The 25618-nt window shown below is 43.2% G+C and overlaps 2 protein-coding genes and 1 long non-coding RNA gene across 3 annotated transcripts; all 3 read right to left on the reverse strand.

The window, feature by feature from the left end:
* Positions 1 to 4464: 4464 nt before the first annotated feature.
* LOC122130107 (uncharacterized protein KIAA1841-like) lies at positions 4465 to 12078 on the reverse strand. Its single transcript, XM_042704798.1, has 21 exons — positions 11432 to 12078; positions 11118 to 11225; positions 10684 to 10834; positions 10252 to 10441; positions 9998 to 10091; positions 9625 to 9866; positions 9272 to 9330; positions 8912 to 9072; positions 8691 to 8777; positions 8454 to 8564; positions 8180 to 8303; positions 7654 to 7807; positions 6980 to 7053; positions 6857 to 6889; positions 6649 to 6748; positions 6409 to 6497; positions 6289 to 6317; positions 5792 to 5865; positions 5404 to 5492; positions 5114 to 5205; positions 4465 to 4988 (listed from the first exon to the last, which is right to left on the reverse strand). The coding sequence occupies exons 3-21, from the start codon at positions 10831 to 10833 to the stop codon at positions 4952 to 4954; spliced, it is 1989 nt and encodes a 662-aa protein (XP_042560732.1). The 5' UTR covers position 10834; positions 11118 to 11225; positions 11432 to 12078; the 3' UTR covers positions 4465 to 4951.
* A 473-nt stretch (positions 12079 to 12551) lies between these two features.
* LOC105893493 (peroxisomal membrane protein PEX13) lies at positions 12552 to 16357 on the reverse strand. The gene is made up of 4 exons (XM_012819920.3): positions 16180 to 16357; positions 14778 to 15514; positions 13971 to 14093; positions 12552 to 13773 (listed from the first exon to the last, which is right to left on the reverse strand). Exons 1-4 carry the CDS (start codon positions 16248 to 16250, stop codon positions 13466 to 13468), a joined length of 1239 nt encoding a protein of 412 aa, XP_012675374.2. The 5' UTR covers positions 16251 to 16357; the 3' UTR covers positions 12552 to 13465.
* An 8769-nt stretch (positions 16358 to 25126) lies between these two features.
* Positions 25127 to 25618, reverse strand: LOC122130108. The gene is made up of 3 exons (XR_006151833.1): positions 25557 to 25618; positions 25345 to 25416; positions 25127 to 25228 (listed from the first exon to the last, which is right to left on the reverse strand). It is a non-coding gene; the product is annotated as an uncharacterized LOC122130108 (long non-coding RNA).

The raw sequence follows: 25618 nt of genomic DNA on the forward strand, positions 1-25618 counted from the left end.
ACCGGTTCAGACTGGGAGATTCCATCTCGGTTTAGTTTTCAGCCGATGGCGCCTCGGAAAGTTTGGACTAACGTCACGCCCATATTTGCTTTCAATTGGCTCGGCCTTCGAATGGTCCATCCTTGTTCCACATCTATTGGAGGATAGAAGTGTCAATTTGTTTCAATTCTTTCAGGCGCCCACGCGACCGCTCCACCCGTGGTCAGAAAAAGAAGGCGGACTCCCAGCCGAAGCTACAGAATGGAGTTCGTGTCTCCCTTACATGAGTGGCAAACTGTGCTGTCAGTACTGATATTAAATTGTGTGTCGCGAGTCTGCTAACTTACAAGTTGTTAAGTATCTTTACCATTGGCTCTGGACCGTTGAATGACATTCGTACGAGTGTTCTGTGATGTGAAATTCTTTATCAAAGACTTAGCCAAAATGAAACAAACGTTAGAGGTTACTACATGTTCCGACAATGCTGACAAATAAATTCAATGTAGTACGTCTTTAATACAGTGATAACTGGTCTGTCAAGGACGTCCTCATTGTGACTTCATTTCGGATGTTGGTAGGCTACATACACTTCCACCGTTTGTAAGCTGGTAATTTTCCACTCGCCACGAAGGGGAGTGGTTGCTCTCAGACAGGGCATGTTAGACGCATGGCATGAGGATTAAAAAAAAAATTGTAAATGTGAGTGGATATCGTAAGGTTATAACAGAGGTGGGATATAATTCTAAATGACACTGTCACGAAGACTTACGTCTTGTACACACTGATTAGAACTCTTGTCCATATGTTCAATAGGCTGAAGGCGCAGTAACAGCGGATGCAAAAATGATTAGCCTAGTTTTTTTGCTCTCGTCACGTGATTCTACGCCAGTTGATGGAAAAATACAGGACTTTCTGTAGGGAGTGTGTACTGCTTTACAAAGCTTGGAAAGTGTCCAGCAGAAATACACATTATTACGGTTATTTTGTGTAATCTGTCATCCTAAATTTAATTTACTTTAAAGAATGAGCGAGATAAATGGTATTCATCGTTATACAAACATTCTGAGAATGTTTGAGTATAGATTTGATGGTTGGTTAATATAGGTTAGCAAATGGTTGACTCGGAGTCGGACGAACAAACGTATATCTTCAGGTAGGTTGAACAAACGTATATCTCCAGGTAGATGAACACCAAATAAACCTTTAAACATAGACAACAACCTAGGCTAGCCTGTGGGATGCATTTATAACCTGTCAATGGTATCACATGCCAACAACCTGCAGCCTATCGCCACCTAACTATAGTTTAAATTATCACAAAACAAGTCCCAATGAACCTCTACGCAGCCTATACATTAGTAAATGGCACCCAAGCTCTTGTCCTGCGTCCCTGCTGACACTGAAGCGGTCAGTGTCAAACATCCGAATGTGCTCTGCTCAAAATACAGGTTAGGCTGCTTTCAGGAACGCCAAACAACATTCACTTGAGGTGGGTTCTCTTTGACAGCAGTGGATCTACAGATGAGCCCTATTATTTATGATCTGATTGCAGGGGTTGTGAGTACAAAACACATCTAGTGACATCTTTCTTATAGGGTGTCATTGCTGTGATTGGGGCAGTACTTGAATCACTGATATTGAGGTTGCTTTTTAGGTCCAAGGCATAGTAGTTTAATAAGCATGTAGTTACAGGACGAGGAATTTGGAATTATTTGTGAATTTCAGGGGATTAAACCTAATATTAACCTAAGTAGCTGATTGTCTGCCAAGTCCTCACTCATAGCCTATACTGTCTGCACTTCTTTCCATGTATCATTCACCTGTCCTTTATCCATCAGAAAACGTGCATAGTAAATTCTATCCTGTTTTTCCAATCCACAGTTATCATAAATTATCAGTTTATTATCACTCCATATTACTGATCGCCTTAGTAAATCATTGTTGCAAGGGATTCATTTCAAGATTGTACTTAATACTGCCAAGGTAAATCTGTTCAAGTCTTAAGAACACTTTTGGTGTTGGGTTACACTCCAAAATAGTTTCTATGAAAAGTTTCTATGATAACACACCACAGAGTGACAGTATACAAACTGAAAATCACAACAGCCTTATGGGTTGACAAAAAACAGCAAAGGAATTTCACTGTTAGACACGTGTGAGATTTTGAAGTGTTCAGGATTGAGCTGGTTAAATCTTGTTCTGTCTGGTCCTGGCAAACTGTTTACATACATTATCATTACATCACAGAAGGGGCTGATCCTTCAGTGGCTTTTATACACAGTGTTGTTGTTTTTTTATTCAGCTTCAGACATGAAAAAAGCAGTTTATTGTTTATTGTAAAGTCAGTGTTTATGGGACGATATAGCAGGGAATGCATAGTATCAATGTGCACATCATCTCTTGGTATAGCTGTACTAAACTGCGCTGTGTTGTGTCTTTTCTATGCCTATAAGAGCTGTAGTTGTGTAAAGATCAAAACTCTTCAGTCTTTGTGTTAAGATTCAGGTTAAATGATTATCAAAGCTTTAGTGGCTGTTGGGACTAAACTGGACTATGCAGAGCTCCAGCCTTCACTTCCCTCCATTGTATTGAAGCCACTGTGTGCATACAGACTTTATGTGCACATTACACTGTAAATTGCGCCTTTGAGCCAGCCTTACTGAACATACAGAATAGGGGAGGGGGGATGTAAAGCCCAGCCCGGAAGTCTGTGTTGTGAGAGCACCCCCTAACATTGTTGAAAAAAACAAAACAAAGAGCTCTCTCTAGTGGCTGATCTGAAAGCCTTAATGTTTGTGATTCCAGCGCGAAAAGCCTCACGGATCCACATGGAGTGGGTATCAATTTAAACAACCAGTGTTAGCAACTGAATGTTAATGACATAACGTTAGAGGTATGTCTAGAATGTAATTGATCTTTTTCTAAGAAAATCGTGTACACTCTCGAGGAGATATAATGATTAACAACCAACAAGTGAGGTTGGAGAATTGATTTTTGTATAATTTCAGTTTTTTATATGATGGCACAGTTTTCTGCACAAAAAGCATGATGTTTGTGCAAGTTTGGCTTTCTTTGGTTGTAACAATAGACAAAGGGCCAGTATAAAAGGCCGGATGTGTCCAAATGTCCATTGCACGAAGAATGGAGACACTGTCCACATTTCACTTCACTCTGTCCAGTCTTTGTTCCCCAATACCAAATACAAGAGCCATTCATTGTATTCTTACATGATATCAATTTGCTCTGTGGCAGGGACAGTTCAAGCCACAGAACGACAGACCTACAATTCCCAGCAGAGGAAATATAAACATTAATAGTACAGGGACAGAATTGACATAAACGTTGCTTTGAAGAGCAATAGCACACTGGCTCATTTTCAGTATTCAGGAGTCGTGGCTTGGGCAGATTAAATTAGGGGGATGCTGTGGCCGACCAGCTTGGTTCCCAGGACTCGACGATGTCACATGGCCATTTGTGTATTGTGCAACAAGGCCCCAGACTGGTAACCCAACCCGGGTCAAATAAACACTGGGAGTGTTTGCCCTTCACCCCCCACCCCCCCATAGACTTTTGCCCCTACCACCAACTGCTACGCCTTCAAGTCAAGGTGCTAGCCCTGCTTCCTGTGGCCAGTGTTTATACATTTGTTTCAATGCCATCTGCTGAGTCAACCTACCCTGACTCCCTCTATATCCACCCCCTCCAGCTCTTTTACACTGTCACTCTCCTCTACATCTCTGCTGGCTTTCTGCTCAGTGTCCTGCAACAAGCTTTTCACGGATAGGCTTGTATGCCAGACCACCCACACGACCGACTGATGGGGAGCCCGCAACGCAAAGATGATGACTCACTGTCTGCAGAGCTGACTAAGGAGAGCCTCTCAAATCAAGGCTCTTCTCCAATCACCAGACAAGCATTGTGGGTGGCAGGTGGTGATGCTGTTGCAACAGAGTTTTGCTTATAGGTAACACCTCTTGATTTGGTCTCTCAGCTTTCCTTACAGTTTTGTCAATAAAAAAAAAAAGCATTTTTTTTTTGTCATTTCAGCTCATTGTTTGCTAAATAGAATTAGATGGAATAAACACATTTTAGTGAGCAGAAAACCTGTCCAATCAGCTTTGTAAAACAGCCACTGGAAATCTCATTACTGGTGAACAATGTGTGGTATTATCAGTCACGGTGCAGGACCTGATAAGGGCTTCTTTGGAATATGGCCAGTGTTGTGATACTGACAGCCTGTAGGTTATCAGTTAAACAGATTTTGATGGTTCACAACTTGTTCACACTGTTTACATTAAGTACCATCACAGAGGACAAGACAACAAAGAGGAAACTATTTAAGCTTGAATTTAACCCATAATAATAACAATAACAACAGCAACAACAACAACAATAATAATACTACTACTACTACTACTACTAATAATAATAATAATAAATACAGATTTTTTCAGAAGATGGGCAAAAGACAAAACACTCACTTGATTTTAGTTTTGATAATACTTTATTTTTTAATTCTATTTGGCCTCAGTGTTGCACAAATGGTCTAAGTCTACATGCCACAAGGAGGTAGTGATGGAATCAGGCATTTGACCATCAAGATTCACCATTCCTTCATTCATGTCGCCACAGCGCTGGCCCCTCAGCAAAATACTAAATCCTTGCACGGAGATGGATGAGGTAAAAGGGAACGCAATAAAGGTGATCAGTCATAGGCACGTGAGCTGGGCCTATAGAGCCACAGATACGTCAGGTGATGAGGAGGACGACCTAAGCTACCGCAGACCAAGCAGGCTGGGGACCTGGGTCCAGAAGTGTACCGGAACCAGACAACGCCACAGTGGGCCTTGGAGCGGTTCTGGAGCTGAACGGGAGCAGGAGGAGAGATGTCGGGTGGGGGTTCTGGAGGGCCCTGCTGGACTGTACTTTGCTGAGGGTCTTGTTTTCTTCTCCAGTCCACGTACTGGAGCTCTTATGTTGGTCTTGATTGCCCGAAGCGTAACTTTGCTCTTTAGAAACAAGACGGGGGGAAAGAAACAAGGCAATTTTCAATGGAACTGTGTATGTAGCAGAGTGCTAAAAAGGAACAGTATATGACCCGCATCATTTCAGCACTGTACAATGTTCACAGTACCTGTGAGCCTTCTCTGAGCTACTATGTCGTCCACTTCCCTGGGAGGCACTCCTGAACTGAGCTTCAAGCCTGGAGTATATCCCTCCTGCATACTGAAACAACACCCAATGAAAGATGAGATCCAAAAAGATGCTTTTGCAGTGAATGACCACCGCCAGAACAGAGGTTATCAAGTACAACCCCGCTGAAGTAATATTATTTTTTACATAACTAAACTTCCAAATATAAATGAATGTGGGTGCATATCATTTAACTGAGAGATGTGACCCTTTTCTGAGCTGAATGTTTACCTCTTTCACGTCCTTGGATTTGCTCTGTTCTAAGTCACCAAACCTCAGCTTTGTGAGATGTCCAATAATGTCCACCATCCTCCGCTGATCTAAAACACGGGTTGGAGAAAGAAAAGGCTGGAGCAAATCAATGCAAAAAAAAAAAAACAGATACTGAGAACAGAAGATGCCAGGGGACTTGAATAAAGGATCTATTTTGGTCATTCACGTCGCAGCCACAGCTGTCAACCTTCTTCTTTTTTTAAACTTAAAAAAAGAAATAAAGTCTATGAATAGCTTTGTTCCTACACTGTTATTAGTACCAGGATATTGTATTTAGACAGAAATAAAGCATTTCAGTTATTTTAGTGCACAGCACTTCAGACAAGTGTGGACAACAAACACATACCGTCTTCTCTCTGAGCGTCCTGGTTGAACCGCATGGATCGGGCGCTGTCCCATTTGCTCTTTTGAATGCTGACACTGAAACAAGGGAACATTTCACTTTTGGCAGATGAACACAAGCTAGCTCTCTTCAATGATCCAGTTTGGCTTTTTTATCACTGAATCTTGGTTAATCTTGACAATATTTACATGATCAGAATGGAATGATTACACTCATCGCTAGCATAATATTGATTTGCAGAGTAAGACACTAGAGAAACGAAGCTGATTGGATTCAGTGTGTGTTTATTATGTATGCACACCCATGTCCCCCCCCCCCCTCTCCCTCTCTCTCCCCCCCGCCCTCTGTCTCTCCCTGCCTCCCCCCCCCCCCTCTGTGTGTGTGTGTGTGTGTGTGTGTGTGTGTGTGTGTGTGTGTGTGTGTGTGAGTGTGAGAGAGAGAGAGTGAGAGAGAGAGGATTGACAGAATGATCACAGTACATGAGTTATAAGTGTACTCACGTAAATGGAGTGGAATCTCGTGAGGCAGCCTGTTGTTGACAAAAACAAAGGGAACAGTCAGGGCTATATTTCATTGCTCAATGGCACATACACTGGAAAGACAGGAGACAGGAGAGCCACCTTCTCTGCACTCTTCTCTTTGCGCTGAAAGCTGGGTGAGGACACCTGCCTCTTCAGTGGTCTGTTTGCTTTCCTTGCCTTCTTCGCAGCTAACCAGAAGAACAAAACTATTTTCAGAACATATTTATTACAGTATTGTAATAGTATTTGTAGCACAGCAATGTACACATGGTTCAATATAAAAGCATCAACAAAAACACTGCTGCCATCTACTGGCTGCTCCTTGTAAAGGCAAATGACCTTGCTTCTTTGAAACCTCCTCTTCATCCCCGACCTCATCTTCAGTGACCTCTGAGCCGGTGGTGTAGTCCTCATCCTCAGAGAGCAGAGACTGTGAACGCTGCAGGAAGTCCAATTCATTTCAACAGAGAACAGACACAACTCACTGGATAATGCACACTGCATTTATAATATTTCTTGAATGGAATGAAAAAAGCTTTACACAAACCAGCTGCAGACTCCAGTTTTTCAGCAGTGAAAACTGCAACAAAGGGGTACAAATATTTAATTTATTACATATTCAATCAGTAGTTAATGCATCATGTTAAGTGAGGGTCAGATGAAAACTCACAGCAGTGATCTCTCCCGGTCTGAGGCAGGAGAGGACGCCAGGTTCCAAAAGGATATCGCAGTCTGTTGGCTTGTCTCCCGCAGGAGGGGACTCCACAGGACTACCACACACACACACACACACACACACATACACACACATACACACACACACACACACACACACACACACACACAACACACACACAACACACACAATGTTGAATGAATGCTGTGATAAGGCAGACAAGTCAACCATTCTGTACGGTAATGATCTTATTCTGTTGCAGTTTCAAGGGAGGCATGTGTGTGATATATATATATATCGGCGGGTGTTGGGGAATTGGGGTCTGGTAAATGTGTCTCTTAACCTCTTCAGGTTGTGGGGTGAGGGTCACGCATACAGCATCCCTGTGGATCAGAAGGTCATTGAGCAAGCCGTGCCTCTGCCGTGTTCACCGGAATGGCCACTGCAGTCAACCACTGTCTGCGGCACTAACCACATGATCCCGCATCTTACAACCCTGAATACAACACACGACCCATGCTTATGTTTGAGGGGGCTATCTGAAGGCCCAGTGGCAGAATTAGCGTCAAAACAAGGTCAGAGTTTTGGACATGACGCGTCCCCTCTTCATGGCAGTGTCCAGAAATAGCCGACTGGCATGAGAGTTGGCATGGGACCGGCTGACATACCTTGGCATGCATGTGGGTCAGAAGCGCAGCACTCTCTGGTTGCAGCAGGGGGTAGATGCCAGTGCCGTGCCAGGCCTGCTCTGCCCCCAATGCCCGCGTACACCACCGCCTCGGGGTGATATGTACAGTGGGACAGCTCAGTGCATAAAAATTTCTGTGAGAAGAGATATAGGACACAGCTGCTCAGCCAACACAATACAAACCTCTAAAATAAGCCAATACTGACTTTTTTTTTTTGTGTGTTTAGTTACGATAAGGAGCAGTCTTGATGCAGTATTGAACACCGGCCCACAAAAATGACTGCAAGCATTTATCTTTTGTGAACTAAAAATGAAAACTCGATTTTGTCATGCTGAGTTATAAAAGTCACATGAAGCTTCTCCTACTTAAAAGTACTTTGGTTAAAGATCATCAGATCAAACAGAGCAATTCATCCATCTATAATATCCAATAACGTCTTTCTTTACATAGCACCAAGTAAAACAACGAAAACCAGGAGTCTTGCGTACTTCGCCAATGTGCTCACCTGTTTACAACAAGAGCAGGAGAGGGAGTTGATGGTTCCCCAGATCCTCCAGTAGACCAGCACCCACGACTTCAGCTCCTCATACAAACCATTCAGGAAGTCGTGGACCTCCCAGCCCTTGTGTCTGCGGATCACACAACAAGAACGTCAAGCCAACTTCCTCTTCAAAGGAGAACCATTTGTGCAACCAGAGGGGACTATGGTTTAGCAACTGAACTACAGGGAACGCACTATTACTATTGAGAGTTAGAGAGACCACAAGGGTCTTGTTCACCTGGTGTGAGAGTATATGATGTTGCCATGAGGGTCAATGTTGATTCTCCCTGGTACACAGGTGATCTGTCTCTCAGTGTTCTTGGTTAGTAGTTTGAGGCAGAGACCACACCTGGGAAGAGACAGACGTGACAGTGAGACGTCGAGCTGCAAGCGATAATGTTGCATTCAAACCACCAGGAAGGCGTGTCTAACAACTGGGAAAGGCGTGTCTGACCACCAGGAAGGCGTGTCTAACCTGTACAGAGTGGCAGCGTTCCCTGGCGAATCGGGGTTCTCGTGGTCAGGGTCGAAGAGCCTCTCAATTTTCTTCTGAAATAATTTGCTTCAACAGATATCACACACACATTTATTAAGAAGGATAATTTACAAAAACATGTAACAATAATAACAACATCACTATGACATTGTTGTATGCAGAATATAGAACAGAAAGGGATGATAAATCCTAAAAGTTACCTTTTGAATTTGTCCTTTTTGTCCTTGATCTCATCTGCGTCGTTGTGACTGAACAGGTCGCCTATGCGTGCAGCCAGGTTGCTGTTGATGCAGTTCATATTGCATGGCGTTGCTACGATGGCGGTCATGTTTTCGTGACAGAACTGAATGCAATCCTCAACCTATTGAGTCAGGATAACAAACCACTGCCTTAAATGCCAAACGCCTTCCATTTCATCCAACATAAAGACACATATCTTTTACAGCTGAACTAGTCATTAACACACTGCTGTACCATACGATAACCCCAATTTATGGTCAGCATGCACGCGGCATGCTATGAACACAAGATCACAATGGCTTCACAAGCACCACACTTACTAATGTATCCATCTTCAAGAATTCGGAGGAGATCAGGATTGAGATCACATTGCTGGGTTCTGTAACCGACAAACACCACAAAACCCACCACGTGACAAATGGCCAGAAGTAGAACCCGCATGACACATACCACCACAAGCACTCGCATCAGCACAGCACAGGTCATGTCCCCACCCCACACAGCACTGGCAGACATGGATAAACCAAGGACCAACAACCATCTATCATGAGCATTGCTAATATGAACAGCAGCCACACACACACACACACACACACACACACTCACACAGTCACACTCACACACAGTCAGAGTGAAGAGGGGAAAAAAAAGAGACAAGCTTGAGTGGTTTTACCAAGTTTGGGCTTCTCGTGGTGAGTCTCAGGGTCTGTGTTCCTCTTGACGTAGTTCATGAGCCAGTCGAAGATCTGCACGTCACAGTGCACCGAGATATCCACCTCCTCCCAGCGCTGGGAGTCCACCGACAGATACTCAGCGAAGTAGCGCATCTCGCTGATCAGGAGGTCCCGGGGGCACCCAAAATCCTGCTTCAGGTTCTTAGCCTCGTCGCACACGTGGATGACCATGTTTGGACCCCTAGGAATGAGAAGGAAACTCCGTACAGTCACTGGCAGGACCGATCAAGTTAAGATAGCTCCCCGTTAGCTGTTAACCCTGTTAGTTGAAGTTTTTTTTTCTTGACATAACCCAGCTGCAGACAACCTTACCTCTTCCCTCCGTTCACCCTCTCGCCCCCTTCTGAGGTCACCACGCTCTCATTCTCAGCCGCTGACCCCCTCCCAGGGGGCATCACACTTAGCCCTGTGCACAGACCACACAAACGTCTCGTAAGACCAGGAACACTGCTGCTGCTGCTGCTCAAAGGTCTTGTATTTTGGAAAAAGCAGAAAGATTCCATCTCTTATCCCTCGTATGCCGTTTGCAGGATGCCGGCGCTTCATCACACCTTTTCAATGCCCACCTGAAACTGAGATAGTGCTCTGGATGGCTCGTGCGTCTCCTGTGTCTCCCGTGAGCTCCAACAAAGAGGATTTGATGTAGGAGGAGAGGGTGTCTGACGGTGAGCCCCCCCCTACTGTCAGAGGGTTACACTGCTCATCCACGAGAGGGAAACTACCAGTGCTTTTCAGCTCCTCAAACCTCCGCGCACACTGCACAGGAAATACATGAGGATTTAGTCTTAATGATCATGACAAAGATACTCCATAATTAGATACTAACTGAAAACACATCGTTTTATATCATCTAAGGGCATCTCCCTCCATAAAAGGTCAGTGTATTAGACAAAAGATGACTGATTTAATGAGATAAATAAGGACTATAGAAAAGTGGTTGGAAGTGGCTACTGACTATTAACTAGTAAAATGGCAAAACTCCTGGAAACAATGTTTACCTCCTTTGGTGTGAAACCAGGGACCAGCTTAGCCACACTTTCCCAGTTAATGGGCTGTGGCATTGCCCACAGTGAGCTGAGTACCATGTCCAGGGCCAGTGTGCTGTTGTCATTGGGGAAATTGTTGTTGACTGAGCACAGACGACTCATTCTGAGAGGGATACATTTAAAAAGTATTGTAACTGTGTGTGACTCAAACAGTAGAAGACAATAACTCTGCATGACAATACCCGTTTTATGACACTGCGTCTCTGACACAGTGTTTAAAACAAATCGGACTGTTTGAGCACACACTCAGACCGACAATGTGTTTGACTTTAAATCAAGCTTAAACAGCTGCGATCATATCTTAATATCATATCTTAATATCATATCATATTTAAAGACAAATGACAGTTTATGGGCTTATGGCTGAGTGGGACATCAAGACTTACTTGCATACTCTTGTGATTCTTTTAATGCAACGACTCCCCTCTTCTGTCGGCTGCTGTCATCAGATAACCTTCCTTCGTCGGTGCACTGATGTGGAGGGCAGGTTCTCTCTAAAGTAGTATGTTACAATTTGTAAGCATATCAATTTATAACAAATACTACATCGCTAAACTGGAGACTGACAACAACTTAGTGCAAAAGCTTGTTAGCTTGCTAGGATATAATAGCTTGCTAACATACTGAGGCCAGTTAGCTACTTTGACAACCCCAAATTTAGGCCATCATCACTGTCATAGACTGTTGAAAGGTTACTCACAATCATTACTTCACTGTTGTTTTAGTCTTTGAGTCAGTGGAGGCTTTCGTCGTTTCAGCTGATGAGTTGAAAACAATTTGAGCAATCATTAGCTAGCTAGCTAACTTCAAGTAGCATCGCAGTATGGTAGTTAACAGAGACATCTACAATAATTCAGTGTTGAACACAAAATCTAACTATCTACTGCAGCAGCGGGCATCCTCCTCCCATCATCTCATAAAACTGACACAGCGGCAAATTGACAGACGGCTAAGAGACGCAATCATAGCAACGCCTAGGGAGGGAACAGCTTAGCTGTAAAAGCTTAGACGGGCCTATCATTTCTAATGGTAAGACCTAGTTGTCCAATCTCTCCTACGTTTGCTCGTGCTCTTCCGGTGCCGCAGTGCAGCAGGTGCAAATATGCGTCCCCGTTGCTTGGTGACGGCAATGACTTTATTACCATTCACACCCTCTTTAACATAAACGCTTTCACTTCCACGATAATCAGAGTCAGTCAGCGCAGGGCAGACATACTACCTACAGAGTGGTCGTTCCCCCAAGAACAAAAATATTACATGTTTATAACAGGATATAGTGTTTCCACTAGTGTCTCTAACGTCTGCATACTGGGCATAGTAGGCCAAGGGTCTGGATGATACATGTCAGTTTAAGTAATGTACTCTAGTTTAAGACCTTAACTACAGTTTTTCTGTGTAAGTATAGAAATGAGACTTAACAATGGCTTGTTGTTGAGAGTGCTTCTTCTAACTTATTTATACGTAATAGTATAGTTTTTTTTAGTTTAAACTGTAAATAAAAAATGACAACCAATGCAGCGTGCTTTAACCTCTCAGACTGTTTTGCAATACCACCATCTGCTGGTGAAAGTAAAACCTCAGTGTTCCCTTATATTGCCGCTAGATGGTAGTATTGCAGGGACTTCAGCTTAACACCAACATAAGTTCATGGCAGTGAACAGGTCAAGCTGGTCTTTTTTGTTTTCACTAAAATATTTAACTCAAGTCAACAAGTATGCCATCAGTATTCAGTCACCAGTTGTGTGAAGGTCTATGGATTATGTTGGCAACCCGCTTTTGTATATAAAACGATTTACTGTAGTCACAAACAGACAAGACAGTTTATTGGAAATCTTTATTCCCAAAATAACTGCTAATATTTACATAATTACACAGTTGATTCAAGGAGAATTAACAGGCAATAATTAAATAACGGCAGAAAAAGTGCATATTTTCAGGAAGGATTCAAAATTAAAATCATACATCATATTCAAATGGGTTAGCAAGAAGAGACATCTGTCTAAACTGGTATACATTATGTGGTTCATTCGTATGTCTTTGAAATATCTATAGAATACACACCATGAGGCTGTTGCAGTACTAACAATGGAGTAATATTCCCTGTTTATGAGGGGTGTATGTTTAATGATGTTTTCAACCAATTCATAACAAAAAGAAAGCATTAATATCTCCTTCCTTGCTTACCTCACCAATGAAATCCAATGACTGTATGTGAGTTAAGAGGACACATAATGGTTCAACTCATGTTATGGCTTTCATCCAACTAACAATTATCCTCAATTCAATACAGTTTTTTAATGCAATTGTATGTTTTTACTGATTAACTTTCAAAATACCGTGACAGAGTAATCTTAAATCACAGATCTTATATAAAATGACAAACACTCCCTCTTTTACACAGAAATCTCCAGCGATAAAACTGAACATGAAGCTAACCAGATAAAAGAATGGACGATAAATCCGCATACTTCTCTCTGTAGAAAATGAGTCTTATGTTCGCTCACTGGGCGATAAAGCATGGTTTTGGGGCCGTGTGGTGTACCAGTGTCCGTGAGGGGCCTAATTATGTCGCAGTGTAGCCACACACAGCTCCATTCTCCAGTCCCACTGCTGGGGCACGGTGATGGGGATGGGCACAGGTCACCTGATACGGTGACAAGGGAATGAAATGGAACCGCACACAGAGCTCCCCATACATTGTAAAGCACGCTCCAGCGATCTAAGGCACGCACCCCTATAACAGATCCATCTTGACTACTGTGCTCAAGGCAGGGGGACACGGGGCCGGCGTTTCCCGGAATACCGACTCCAGCATCTCTTCCGGGCAACTGGGAGGCAGCGCTGAGGCAGGGTGTGTGCCAGAGGCCGAGGCGGAGGCCAGACCTGGCTGGGGTGCCTGCTGCTGCTGCGCCAGCCTCTCCACCTCTGCATGCCTCCTACCTTTCCGCTTGCCAAGGACCTTCACGTAGTTGGCAGGAACCAGGCCTGTGGTCTGGCTGCCCAAACTGGCCAGCAACCAGCCGCGAATTCGAGGCTGTTGCTCTGCACATACAGAAAGGAGGCAGGGGGGCAAATGACACAACATAAAACATTGTTTTCAGTTGCAGGACATCTCCCATAGGGCTGATCGAGATCGGTTTGCTTTTGTTAAATTCATGAAAAAGTATAACAGCAAAGAAAACAACAAAACAAGTGAGAGATACAGAACCTCCTGCTCTGACTTCCAGCCTCCTCCTTACCTTTGGGTGCCAGATTGAGCATGTCTCCAGCCTGACAGGACATCTCTTCCTCAGAGGCAGCCGTGAAGTCAAACTCAGCTCGGGCCACTACATGGTCATCCTCTCCGCTCGCCCAGTTGGTGGCTGGAACGGGATTTCAGAATTTACATTTACATTACATTTACATTTAGTCATTTAGCAGACGCTTTTGTCCAAAGCGACGTACAAGGGAGAGAATAGTCAAGGTACGAGCAATAGAACCTGGTGTAACAATAAATACTACTTTACATAAGAAATATAACAAAATGAAATAAAAAATAAAAAGAAGTGCAGAAATGTAACTGCTGTAATTGCAAGTTACGCACTAGTCGAAGTGCCAGTTAGGACGGGAAGTGTAAATCATGCAGGTGAACCCTCTGAGCTGTCCTCTGATGTCTCATTAAAATAAGGGAGCTTTTTGTCTATATATTTGTTTTAACTAGACCTACATAGCTTTTTGCATAACTTTGACTATATTTATAAAATACCTTTAGAACAAAGCTAAGATAGTGGCATATTCTGTCAGAATTATGGTAATCATACCACAACTACATGCCACTGGAGTGCAAAAAAATTAAAGAAAATGCGGAAACAAAAACTTCCAGACTTGAAGTGCAGATACAGCATACAAAAACAAAACACCTGTGGTCATGAGGTGCAGATGCAACATACAACCACAAAAACGTGCTGCCCTCCAGTGCCAGCTTACACAACGACAATGCCTCATACTGTCAAAAATGTATGTGGAACAATTACTCTCATACAAACATCACTTCACACTGTTTGCACCTGTTTCTTCCGGCCCTTCGGCAGACCGCAGGAGCTTCCAGATCAGGTAAGGTCCTCCAAGAACCACAGCGAAGAACAGGAAAATAGGCCAAGACTTTACCGAGTCTGCCCGAGGTTCGTTACTCGCTCCGCCGGATGATAGGGCAATAGTTGCTGTGGCCTCACTGTCGGCCCACAGATCCTCCACCTCCGCGTCGCGGCGCAGTCCAAGAAGCCTCTGTAGTCGACGGTAGAAGTAGCGCAACGTGCGCACCAGCGCAAAAGCTGACAATACTTTGGCAAAGTGTGCACGGAGCCGGGAGAAGTGGTTGGCTACGTCCAGTACTGCACGGAAACTGTTGTAGACAGCTGAAAAGGTGGCGTCCATCATCATACTCACAGATGAGAAAGCGTGGACTATGCTCTCGATGGACTGGAAGGCCCCGCGGCTACTCTCCTCCGCCTGTTGGACGAAGCGGCTAGGCTGGGTCTCCTCCGTACCAAACCGACTGTAACCCATACCGCCCATAGCGCCTCCACCAACTCCATACCCCCCATAGCCCCCGTACGGATTGTAACCACCATACATTCCCATAGTGGAGTTCCCATAGTGGCCGTAAGAGGATGGGTAGGAGCCGAAGCCCGGGCGGTAGGACTGCTGGACGGGTCTCGGGGGCAAAGGAGGTGCTACCCGTGTCAGCCCAGGGGGGGCTGAGGTGGACGGACCGACCGGCGTAGATAATCCAAAATCTGTGGAACTGGAGAAGAGTAACATTATAGCAGCTTGAGGCCACACCATACAACATGTGATTATGTACATATCTGGATGCACCATGGTTATTGCGGAGAGTTATAAAGTCACTAGTCTTGTCGAAGTCAGCATTCGCTTTTGCAGAGCCTGTAATGATTATCTGAGCAGATAATGACAACTTCGACGAACTCTTGGCATTTAATGATCATACGTGATACTAACAACAAAATAAAGTAAAACACTTGCATCTTCAACACGGAAAGCGATAACAAGTTAATTAATATTACGTAATGTCACTAGTGTCCATAATGTATTGCCTGACAAGGAAATGTGGCTAACTACCTGACGTGAAGGTATGATACCTTCTCCAAAACTGGCAATAGGGCTCAGTTGTTTAAATTAAAATACAGACTTGTGTCTTTCAATCATTTAATGAACACGTATTACATTTGCATAACTTCAATACAGCTAGCTAGTAGACTACATCTGCCTAGTTGAGCATCTAACCTTCCTGCCAATGCACATAAACAAAACAGGCCCCTCTCTCAGGCCCCGCTATACACTGCGAGGGAAAAGGAAGGCTAACCAGTCTGCTAGCCAGCTACCAAGCTAACTTACTATTGAGTTAGCTAGTCACGTTGGGTATTTTCTAGGGGGCAAGTTGATACTAACCGATAGCTCACAGGCGCATTCATTGCCCCAGGAATCCGTCTCTCCCAAGGTTTTGGGGGAGGCTGTGACATCCTTAAAAATGGTTGAAAAAAGAAGCTATATTTTTCAAGATCTCCGACCCTTCGCAGCTTGGCTAGCCAGCTACTCGAACCAGAACTTCTACGATCGAAAAAGAATAGTGCCCAGACCAAACGAATCAACCTCCGCTCGATCAACGTTGCATTTTAAAGTGTTGATTAGTTTAGGCTGAGAGTATATTATACATGCGAAAATGTTGCTTATATATTTGGTCACTTATTTTTTTACTGTCATTGAATCACAACATCAAGTGTTTATTATTTGCCTAGTCTGTTCGAACCGAACCCAATCCCTTGCTGTCAGTGGATCTGCAAGTAGCATACCATGTCGAGAATACAGTCTTACACTGTAAAACATGTTCGTAGAAATTACAGTAAAAAACTGTCAAATAGCCTTTATCAGTAGACAATTCAATTCAAGACGAGTGGTCCATTCACTAAGCATGTAGTACAGATAATGCTTTATTTTTAACAGGCGTTACAATTAATTAAATTAATTATAATATCAGTTTGAGACGAACTAGGGGGTATGGATAGGCTACTAACATCATTAACCATCCCATGTCCATTTGGACCAGTCGAATAGGCCAATAGGTTATGCCGGTATAGTGTGATGACTGATGATTTGCATTAGTTTGTGCTTCCTCAGAAATCACATGCTAACCACATATCTGAAGAGGCTTGTCTTTATAATGGGTGTATGAGATAGAAGAGTATTTATTTCTACCAATAATTAATTATTGAATGTGAAAGCTACAGTACGCAACAATTTGTCACTTTTTAAGGTAGCCTATGTTTTTATAAGAAACTATTTTTAGCCGTCATCATCATCGTATATGGTCATGTGAAGGACCGATAAACACACCTGTCGTTCTCGCTTTCCGCCCATGCTATGTTCTATGTAATTCTGTGGTCCGGATCGGAGACGTGTCTAGCAAAACTACTATACTTTGGAGACACATACACATAAGCATCTGCGTTGCGCAAAACGAACGTAGACGTTGTGGAGTATTCTAAAGATTTTTGGAGTATTCTAAAGATTCATCGTCTGCAGTAGTGCTGACCTCCTCAGATTCCAAGCATGTGTTGTGACCTACTAGTATTAAATAATCTGTGCTCGGCACAGTACCTCCTTACACTCCGGGCAGAAAAGCATGGACACTCACTTCTGAATGACAGAGTGTCCTCTGTTTTAACCCATCCTACCCACTTGAGACATTGAGGAGGAGGTACCGCTGGCGTACGGCGTCGAAGCAAATACTGATCATACCAGTACAGTATGACTATGGCCTATAGTCATGGTGATGACTGATGTGATGACACAGTTAACAGCAAAAGTCTATTTTTCTAATAAAATAAAACAATGATAATAATGTGTTCTATTCCAAAATGTCTGTATTCAAACACACAGGTCGCTTTTTTTCTTTCTCGTAGCCTATTTGTTTTGAAAATGAGAAACGAATGACCGAATCTACACGGACCCCAACTTCATGCAATTTGAGCTGAAGTGGTGACATAACATCGACCAGTAGAGGATGCCCGTGCACCGACTTGTGACTGAGGTACAAGATCCTTAAATGTCAGGAGCATGTCAGAAAAATTGGTTTGGTAGGCTAACTATTTTCATAATGTTTTATGGATTCAAAACAGAAACAACGGCCCATGGTCTAGCACCAAGTATGAGGATTAACGAAAAGGAAAACATAGCCTATCCTTCACAGTTCTTGAAACTGTTCTGGAGGAATATTCATTTTTGGACTGACTTATTTTACAACAATATCTTAATGCAGGTCACATGATATTAGATCGACCACGCTGATTTGCCTAAATATTGAATCTAAATGCCGACGGGATTACCCTTCACCATTAAATAGTTTAGCCTATTTATAGATAGGCAACTTTTTTGGGATTATGGTTTCTTAGGATTGATCAAATACAGTTATGTAAACTGTCTTCCCGCCGCTGGCCAATAATTTAGTTCCCCTTCCTGTTAAAAAACAAGAAGTGACAGTCAAAGAGTTGCTTAGTTGAGGTGGGGGCTGGTTAGGAGGACAAAGTGAAAGTGGTTGGGTGTGGATATAGGTTTGTGACGTTAGCTGTGGTGCGTCTTGGATTCATACTCTTTAAGAAAGGTGATTGGTGATGTCACTCTTTGTGTGTGTGTGTGTGTGTGTGTGTAGGGGGGATCTGAAGTGAGTGTAGCCAAAGTATAGCCTATATATTCACGTCACTCCGTGAGTGGGTGAGTAAAGACCGTAGCTTTTCGAGCGCCATGACCTTTAGAGTTTCTCTGACACCCCATCCCCATCCCCACCACATAAACTCCCACAGCCCCACCCACACATGGTTCACTCAATGAGGCTTGACCACCATTGCCTCAGCATTTGTCAAGTTAACACTGCAAGGTCAATCAAAAATGATGTAATGCATTGCCTGCTTACTGATCAGACATTACATAGCTTCACTTTATAGGCTACTCAATATGTATAGTGCAATAATGGAACATTTAGAACAAAAAAAGATAGGCTTAGGTATCGCTACCTCTAACGTATCTTTAATGCCTCAGGCAGCTTTCCCATGATTTGTTGGATGTGTGGTGGGTTTATTGCTTTACTGTATGGCGGTATTTATGGCAAGAAATCCCTGCCCCTTTTGTCACAAAATGATGTCATTCAGTGAGTGTCACCAGTGTCACTCAGCATTGTAAAGATGCGTAAGGTACTTTTCCCAGCACAGGTTCCTCTTTGCTGGCTTGATTGACTGAAGCTGCATGGGCCCCTGGGGTTAAGTTATCTGATCAGTCATCTGTTTGGCTTTGTGTCGTCTAGTAGGATAAGCATTTGACAGCATTGGTTAGATGTTGTGTAATGGTTTCAAGAGAAGAAAAATAAATCAGCATACTTTTTTAAATGTCTTATCAATATTACATAGCAATAGGCTTATTTCTCCTGATATTAGTTAGATGAATAAATTAATGTGATGGGAATGTCTATTTAAAACCGTCCCAACAGAGCAGAGGATTCTCCAGGCACATGCAAGGCTCTCAGAAGCACATGGGATGGACTACACTAAAGAATACACTTCTTAACTGGTGATTGTAGGCTACTAGGATTGAAAAGTTAAAGGGATCCTATGTGTATTTTGCAATGGACATACAAAATAACACATCCATTGGACATCAATAAAAAACTCTTCAAGGTACTTTCCCACGACAATCAGGCAGATAATAAACATACCGGAAATCTTTTGGTGAATCTCAGGTAAGTAATATCGCCTCCTCAGTGCAAGTAGAAATAGTTTTAACAATGAACTTTGAATTTCCAAGCCCTTACATAGTACCTACTGGGATTTATACTTTATGTTTCAACTGGGATGACTGAAAATTCCAGAACTCTAGCCTATTCCTCTCACACAGGCATGATCCTAGATGTGGAGCGAGCATTGAGGAGATGCAGGCACGCATTGTTCGCAGATGATTTTACAGGTTGTGGGGATTTTCCCTGTGTGCTGAAACATGATATTGATATGGCATGTGGAAGCATTTCAGTCAAACTCAGAGATAATGTCTATAATTAAATGGTGCTTTGGAAAGTCTCAGGAGACTCTAAGCACACAGAGTCCCTTCCATTCTCAATGTGTGAGTTCTTATACAGAGATAGTAAATATACATGACTTGATAAAGTCATCTCAGGGACGGTCAACAGCATATTTCAACAGAATGAATTATGATAATAATAATTCATTTATAATTTCACTTGGAATTCTACATTAAGACACTGGGATATGCGCATGAAACTCAACAGAAATCAATCAGAATCATGTGTGTGCAGATTCATTTATTCTCCGTCATTGTAAAGAAATAGAATAAAAATCAAGGCCAGAGCTCGCTCTCAAAAAAGTCATCCAAAAGTGGTTTATTGGCTTCACCAGACAAGAAACCTAAAGTGCAAGTGCAAACCTTTCGGGTGACCCCAACCTTAGTGCAAAAGGGGAATAGAATTAGAAATAGAATAGAAAGAAATAAAGAAATAGAATAGAAATAATACTACTTGCTTTTTAAGGTAAAGGCTGCCTTGTAAAATAAAACTGCACTTTTGTCATTGCCTCACCTGGACTATTAGTGTGAGTTTCAAACCTGTCTGTCTGGAGAACACAGGCCTGTGAGGTAAACCACACATTTCCCATGAGGCCGTGCTGTGTGATGAGCGCTGTGAGGGAGGGGCCTTACTGGAACTGAAGCTCGACCGGCTCCGCCACCCTCCCGCACTTGGCAGAGAGCCAGGGCAGAACCTGTAAGCCCCTAAGTCTCAATATGAAAGGCCTGTGGTCCTGAAGACCAGCCCACTGTCACGATTTAAAATGCAAGTGTGTCACCTGTGTGTGTGCTATTCCTACTCAAATGCCCTGGCAGACAGCCAGGGCAAAAAGGGCTGTTGAGCCACAACCACTCATGTCAAGCAGGAACAAATAAACAGAAGTTAGGCACTAGGAAGCACCCCTGTGTCTTTGCTTTCATGAAGCAGGGTTCATGAAGCTTTTCCTTCTCAAATGCCCTGGCAGACAGCCAGGGCAAAAAGGGCTATTGAGCCATAATCACTCATGTCATGCTTGCAAGCATGCAGGAACAAATAATGCTAAACAGAGTACGAAAACTGGTGATGGAACCTGTTATATTATCTGGGAGAGATGAGGACATAACACATTTCTTAGCTGAGTCACCTTACTCCATGCATAATGTGATAAACCAAAGAGTCCATTGGGCTGGCTAACAACTCAACTTCCAACTGTAGCTTCATTTAATTATGGGAGGTATGTGTGTAAAACATGGCCTCATTATTGTTGTGCAACTTATTATCCTTGAATGCCCTCACATACCTGGCCCAGGCGGATCACTTCCTGGGTTATAGTGAATATTGTGGTTGCAAATGCTACCGATAGACAGGAAGCCACTTTTTTTCTGCATTTTTTCTGGTCATGATAAGAAAAAAAACGTTACGTCCTGTATTCTCTGGTATTGACGTCTCAAAGGACACAATAAAGCGTGTGAATCAGACAAAAACAGCTCTAGAAAACAGCACATCCTCAACTTTTTCATAATTTACATATTTTTCATATTTAGGGTTTGAATGGATGAGTTTTTTTCATGAAATCAACCAGCCAAACCATGCCTGGCTTTCTTTAATTAAACACCTACATAAAACATGATGTCTGGATTTTCCCCAATCATGATTGCACAAGACTATCTGGACCACCATTCCACTGTTGTATTTCTTTCTTTGAAAGTCATCTAATCCTCCTAGTGTATCAGTCTGGTTGGCTGACTGTCCCACAAACCAGTGAGAAACAAATACTCATCTGGTCTTGTCATACTGAGTCAAGCTTGGGAGAAAACAATCCCATGAAAATGAAGAAAATTAAGTTATTTTTCATTTGGCGCCAAAGACGATCACTTTGAAGGACAACCACTTCCTCAAACACATTGTAATTGAGTAGTAAACAGTCAGTAAACAGACAGTCAGAAATTGACTCACTGGAGATGTAACCTCTGGTCACACCTGGCAATGTGACCTGGTTCAAAGCACACTATGTGCAATCCTGCCTTTTCGGTTGTTAGCATTGAGGACACGCCAATATGTCCTTCACATGTTTGTCTTTGTCAGATTGTCTCTGTACACAGTAGCCAGCTGCTGATGGCAGCTGACACCTGACAGAATGACAGAGAGGATTTCACCTCCATGGGGCCACAAACCAAACCAAGAGCGTGGCGACAGTGTGGGTAAATGCACATGATGTACAGTGTGATCTCATCGTCACTGCTTCATAGATGTTTCTGTGGCTCATTTTGTAGAGCACGGTTCTAATCACACCTAAGGCATGGGTTGGATTTGCCTGGTTCCGCCCGCCTACTGCTCTCAGATCAGTTTCCCCTGAGATTATAGGCAGGAAAAACCAAGATGAATTGCTCAGCCACTCTGAAGGGGCATGATTGGCCAAAGGCTGGTCCAATGGTCCCTATTGAGCGTGGCCAGATCCTATCTATTGACAAAGTGAATTTGGGTCTGGTTACACCAGGCTAGGGTTAGATACCCAAGGAGCGCACATAAATACAACATATGCTGTACTGTTAGTTCGATGAATAAATGAATGTGATGTGAATGAACTGGTCATGTGTTGGGAATGTCTATTTAAAACCGTCCCAACAGAGCAGAGGATTCTCCAGGCACATGCAAGGCTCTCAGAAGCACATGGGATGGACTACACTAAAGAACACACTTCTTAACTGGTGATTGTAGGCTACTTGAGATGGTGGCCTTATGAGACCTTGTGACTGTGCAATAGCACAATGCATGCCACGATGCCAAGCGATGCCAAAAGCCCAAGATGCTCCTCTTGAAAGAAGGTCTTTGAAGATCCAACTAGGATTGAAAAGTTAAAGGGATCCTATGTGTATTTTGCAAGGGACATACAAAATAACACATACATTGGACATCAATAAAAATCTCTTCAAGGTACTTTCCCACGACAATCAGGCAGATAATAAACAAACCTGAAATCTTTTGGTGAATCTCAGGTAAGTAATATCGCCTCCTCAGTGCAAGTAGAAATAGTTTTAACAATGAACCTTGAATTTCCAATCCCTTACATACCTACTCTGGAGGCACACACGTTTAACTAAGAGGGTGCGAAAACGGCAAAATGAAATTAAACACTCTGCCACACTCAGATTTTCAGAAATTGTTCCTCTTGTTCCTCTTATTGAGCTACTTCCTGTTTTTCAGTCAGCATTGAGGAGCGTGTCACAGGAATGTGGCATGAACTTCCTCTGTGTGTGTTCTGCTGCACGACTGGATTGTACATTAAAAGCCACGTTAGCTTGCTTTAATGGATGGGTTAAGTCACTTAAGGACACAAGGCTTTGGTGATGTCTTACAGGAGTTTATTTGGAGGACTGATAGATAGCTCTTTCCATAAAAAAACACAATGCATGTTGAGCAGGACCTTCAAAATGATGAATAGAGACATTTGACAAAAGAGATCCTGAGATTCTTTCTATTTTTGCCAGGCAAAATCTCTATAGTTTCACAAGTAGTTAGTTAATCTTAAAAGGGGGTCTTGTGGCTGAACAAGAATAAGTGTTATCTGCAACCATCAAAATCGCAAGACAATCAAATCAATTGATGATTTACCAGAAAATATGTGCTTGTTTTCATTGAAAACCCCTAGCAAAAAGAATTTGGGCAGCTCCTCTGTTGACCACATCATGACTAATACAACTACTTTGCTGTTTATTTTGGATGGCGGTTGGACATCTTGGTTTTACCAAATTTCCCATATTGCAAAATAAATGGCACAGGTTGCATCAGTAAACCAAAGGATAGGAAATTGACTTCAAAATGAAATCACAGCAGTCAAAAAACCATGCAGTGGCTTTTAATTGTATCTGCGAATTCAGACATGTCGACCTGTTCTATAAATAATCATAGAAGGATCAATCAAAGAATCAGAGAAAGAAATTTAATTAAAAATCTTTTTTTATTAAGAAAAACTTTAAAAAAAATATTCCAGTTACAATAATCCTGCATGGAAAGACATAGAAGAATAGTCACAAGCCAGTGCCATAAAACATGAAGGTAACATGAAAAAGCTGACAGACAGTGTCACTGTTCACACTCATCATCTTTACAATTTGACTTGAGATCAAAGTCTGAGCCATTTATAGTATATATATCATTTCGAAGCACTTTTGTGTCGCTTTGAGAACTCTGGATAACGTGTTTTGTTATGACATAGTCATTACTTTAAAATTTCCAGTTGGAACAAAATTATCTTGCCACTCTTGACAGTTTTGCAATGTTTCATTTCTCAACAGAGTTCACAACAATGGCTTTCATGTTCTATTTACACCAAACTGCAGTTAACCCCTTAAGAGAGCGTGGACAAGTAGCTCAGTGAACACCAAAACATCTCCTACTGTACATTCATCCTACGGGGCAACCAGGTAAGATTCATTCAGCCAAAAGAACAACATTGTACTACCTATACACATACCGTTTACCTTTCTTTATGAAATAACTACATTCTCCATCGAGCAAGATGGCTTCAAAACAGCCACCTTAAACCTTAAAAAGACGCTCTATTCTTCCCTGGGACTATCATTGGGGCTGGGAGGAATCTACTGGCCTGTGTAGTACCTGGTCCACTCCAAGGTGTCTGTGTCTATGGTGCTTTGGACATTGGCAGCTTTACTCATTTGCCTCATCGCGGCGTCTTGAGCATTGCTGTTGGAGCACGAGTGCAGGGTGGTGTAGGACTGCTGGCAATCGCGGTGGCAGAGGCGGAGGGGGCCTGAACCATCATGACCCCTGGCTGCTGCTCCTGCTTTGGTAGGGCAGTGCTTTGCTGAGGCCCATTTAGGGTCGGGAAGAGGTCTTCGCAGAGGTTCTCCAAGAAGGAAGAATAGCCCATTGGCCCGTTATTAGGGGTTGGGCAAGGCTGTGTAGCGTGGTCCCCAGGGGGCCTGCTGCATCATCGTCGAGTTGGAGGTCGTGGATTTCCTGCTGAAGTGAACCTGGTTCTCTTGTTGGATCTGGCCCCCCCATAGCAGCAGCGCCCTGGGGCTCAGGGTCCAGGCAAGCCAAGTCGCCCGAGCTGAGCTGAGGGAGGCTGTTGTTGTTGTTGGTGGTGCTTTCGCCCGCACCAGAGTAGGCTGCGCCGGAGTGAAGCTGCTGCATGCAAGCCCCATTACTCTGGCTAACAATAGCGTTGGAGGCAGAGGGGTTCATGCGAAGGCTTTCAAGGCTAAGGTTTGGGTTAACGGGCCAGACAGGGTTGACCGACATGGTGGAAGGGGGTCGAGGCTGGGGGTGACCTTGCCATCATGGGCCGATGAGTTGCAGGTTGGTAGTACATGTGGCCTTGATTTGGCCTCAGCTGACCACTGTTGACCTGGTTGGTGTATGCGTTCGGAGGTTCTGGTGAGGAGCAAGGAGATGTATCTGTAAGTATCACCGTGCTTTTAACTACCCACATTAACTTGGGTAATCTAATCTTCAGCAAGCGCTTGCTCGTTGTTTGTAAGCTTACTTACCCTTTTTGATTAACTGGGACATCATAGTCGTCTGTGGAACTGCCTTAGGTCGATTCATTGGGTTCATTCCACCTTCACGAAAACAAAAACAAAGAAAATAGTTAACTTTTCCATTCCGAACATACTTAAAACATTTCCTGATCAACCAGCTGACAAAAGGGCAAAGTCTAACTGTTGGAATACATGACATGAAGAGAGACAGAGGATCATACTCGGGAAAGTGGAAAATGACTTCATCAGGTCGCTCCTCCTCCTCTTTTTCTCCTGGTAGCCG

This window comes from Clupea harengus, unplaced genomic scaffold (assembly GCF_900700415.2).
Source record: "Clupea harengus unplaced genomic scaffold, Ch_v2.0.2, whole genome shotgun sequence".
Taxonomy (NCBI): Eukaryota; Metazoa; Chordata; class Actinopteri; order Clupeiformes; family Clupeidae; genus Clupea; species Clupea harengus.

Coding starts and splice junctions, on each gene's coding strand:
- LOC122130107 (XM_042704798.1), bottom strand. CDS start 10,833: ATGAGTCGTCTGTGCTCAGTCAACAACAATTTCCCCAATGACAACAGC. Junction 10,442..10,683: donor CTGGTTTCACACCAAAGGAG/GTAAACATTGTT, acceptor TTTCCTGTGCAG/TGTGCGCGGAGGTTTGAGGA. Junction 8,778..8,911: donor AAAAAGGACAAATTCAAAAG/GTAACTTTTAGG, acceptor TATCTGTTGAAG/CAAATTATTTCAGAAGAAAA.
- LOC105893493 (XM_012819920.3), bottom strand. CDS start 16,250: ATGTCACAGCCTCCCCCAAAACCTTGGGAGAGACGGATTCCTGGGGCA. Junction 15,515..16,179: donor AATGCGCCTGTGAGCTATCG/GTTAGTATCAAC, acceptor ACTCTTCTCCAG/TTCCACAGATTTTGGATTAT. Junction 13,774..13,970: donor GCTCAATCTGGCACCCAAAG/GTAAGGAGGAGG, acceptor CTGTATGTGCAG/AGCAACAGCCTCGAATTCGC.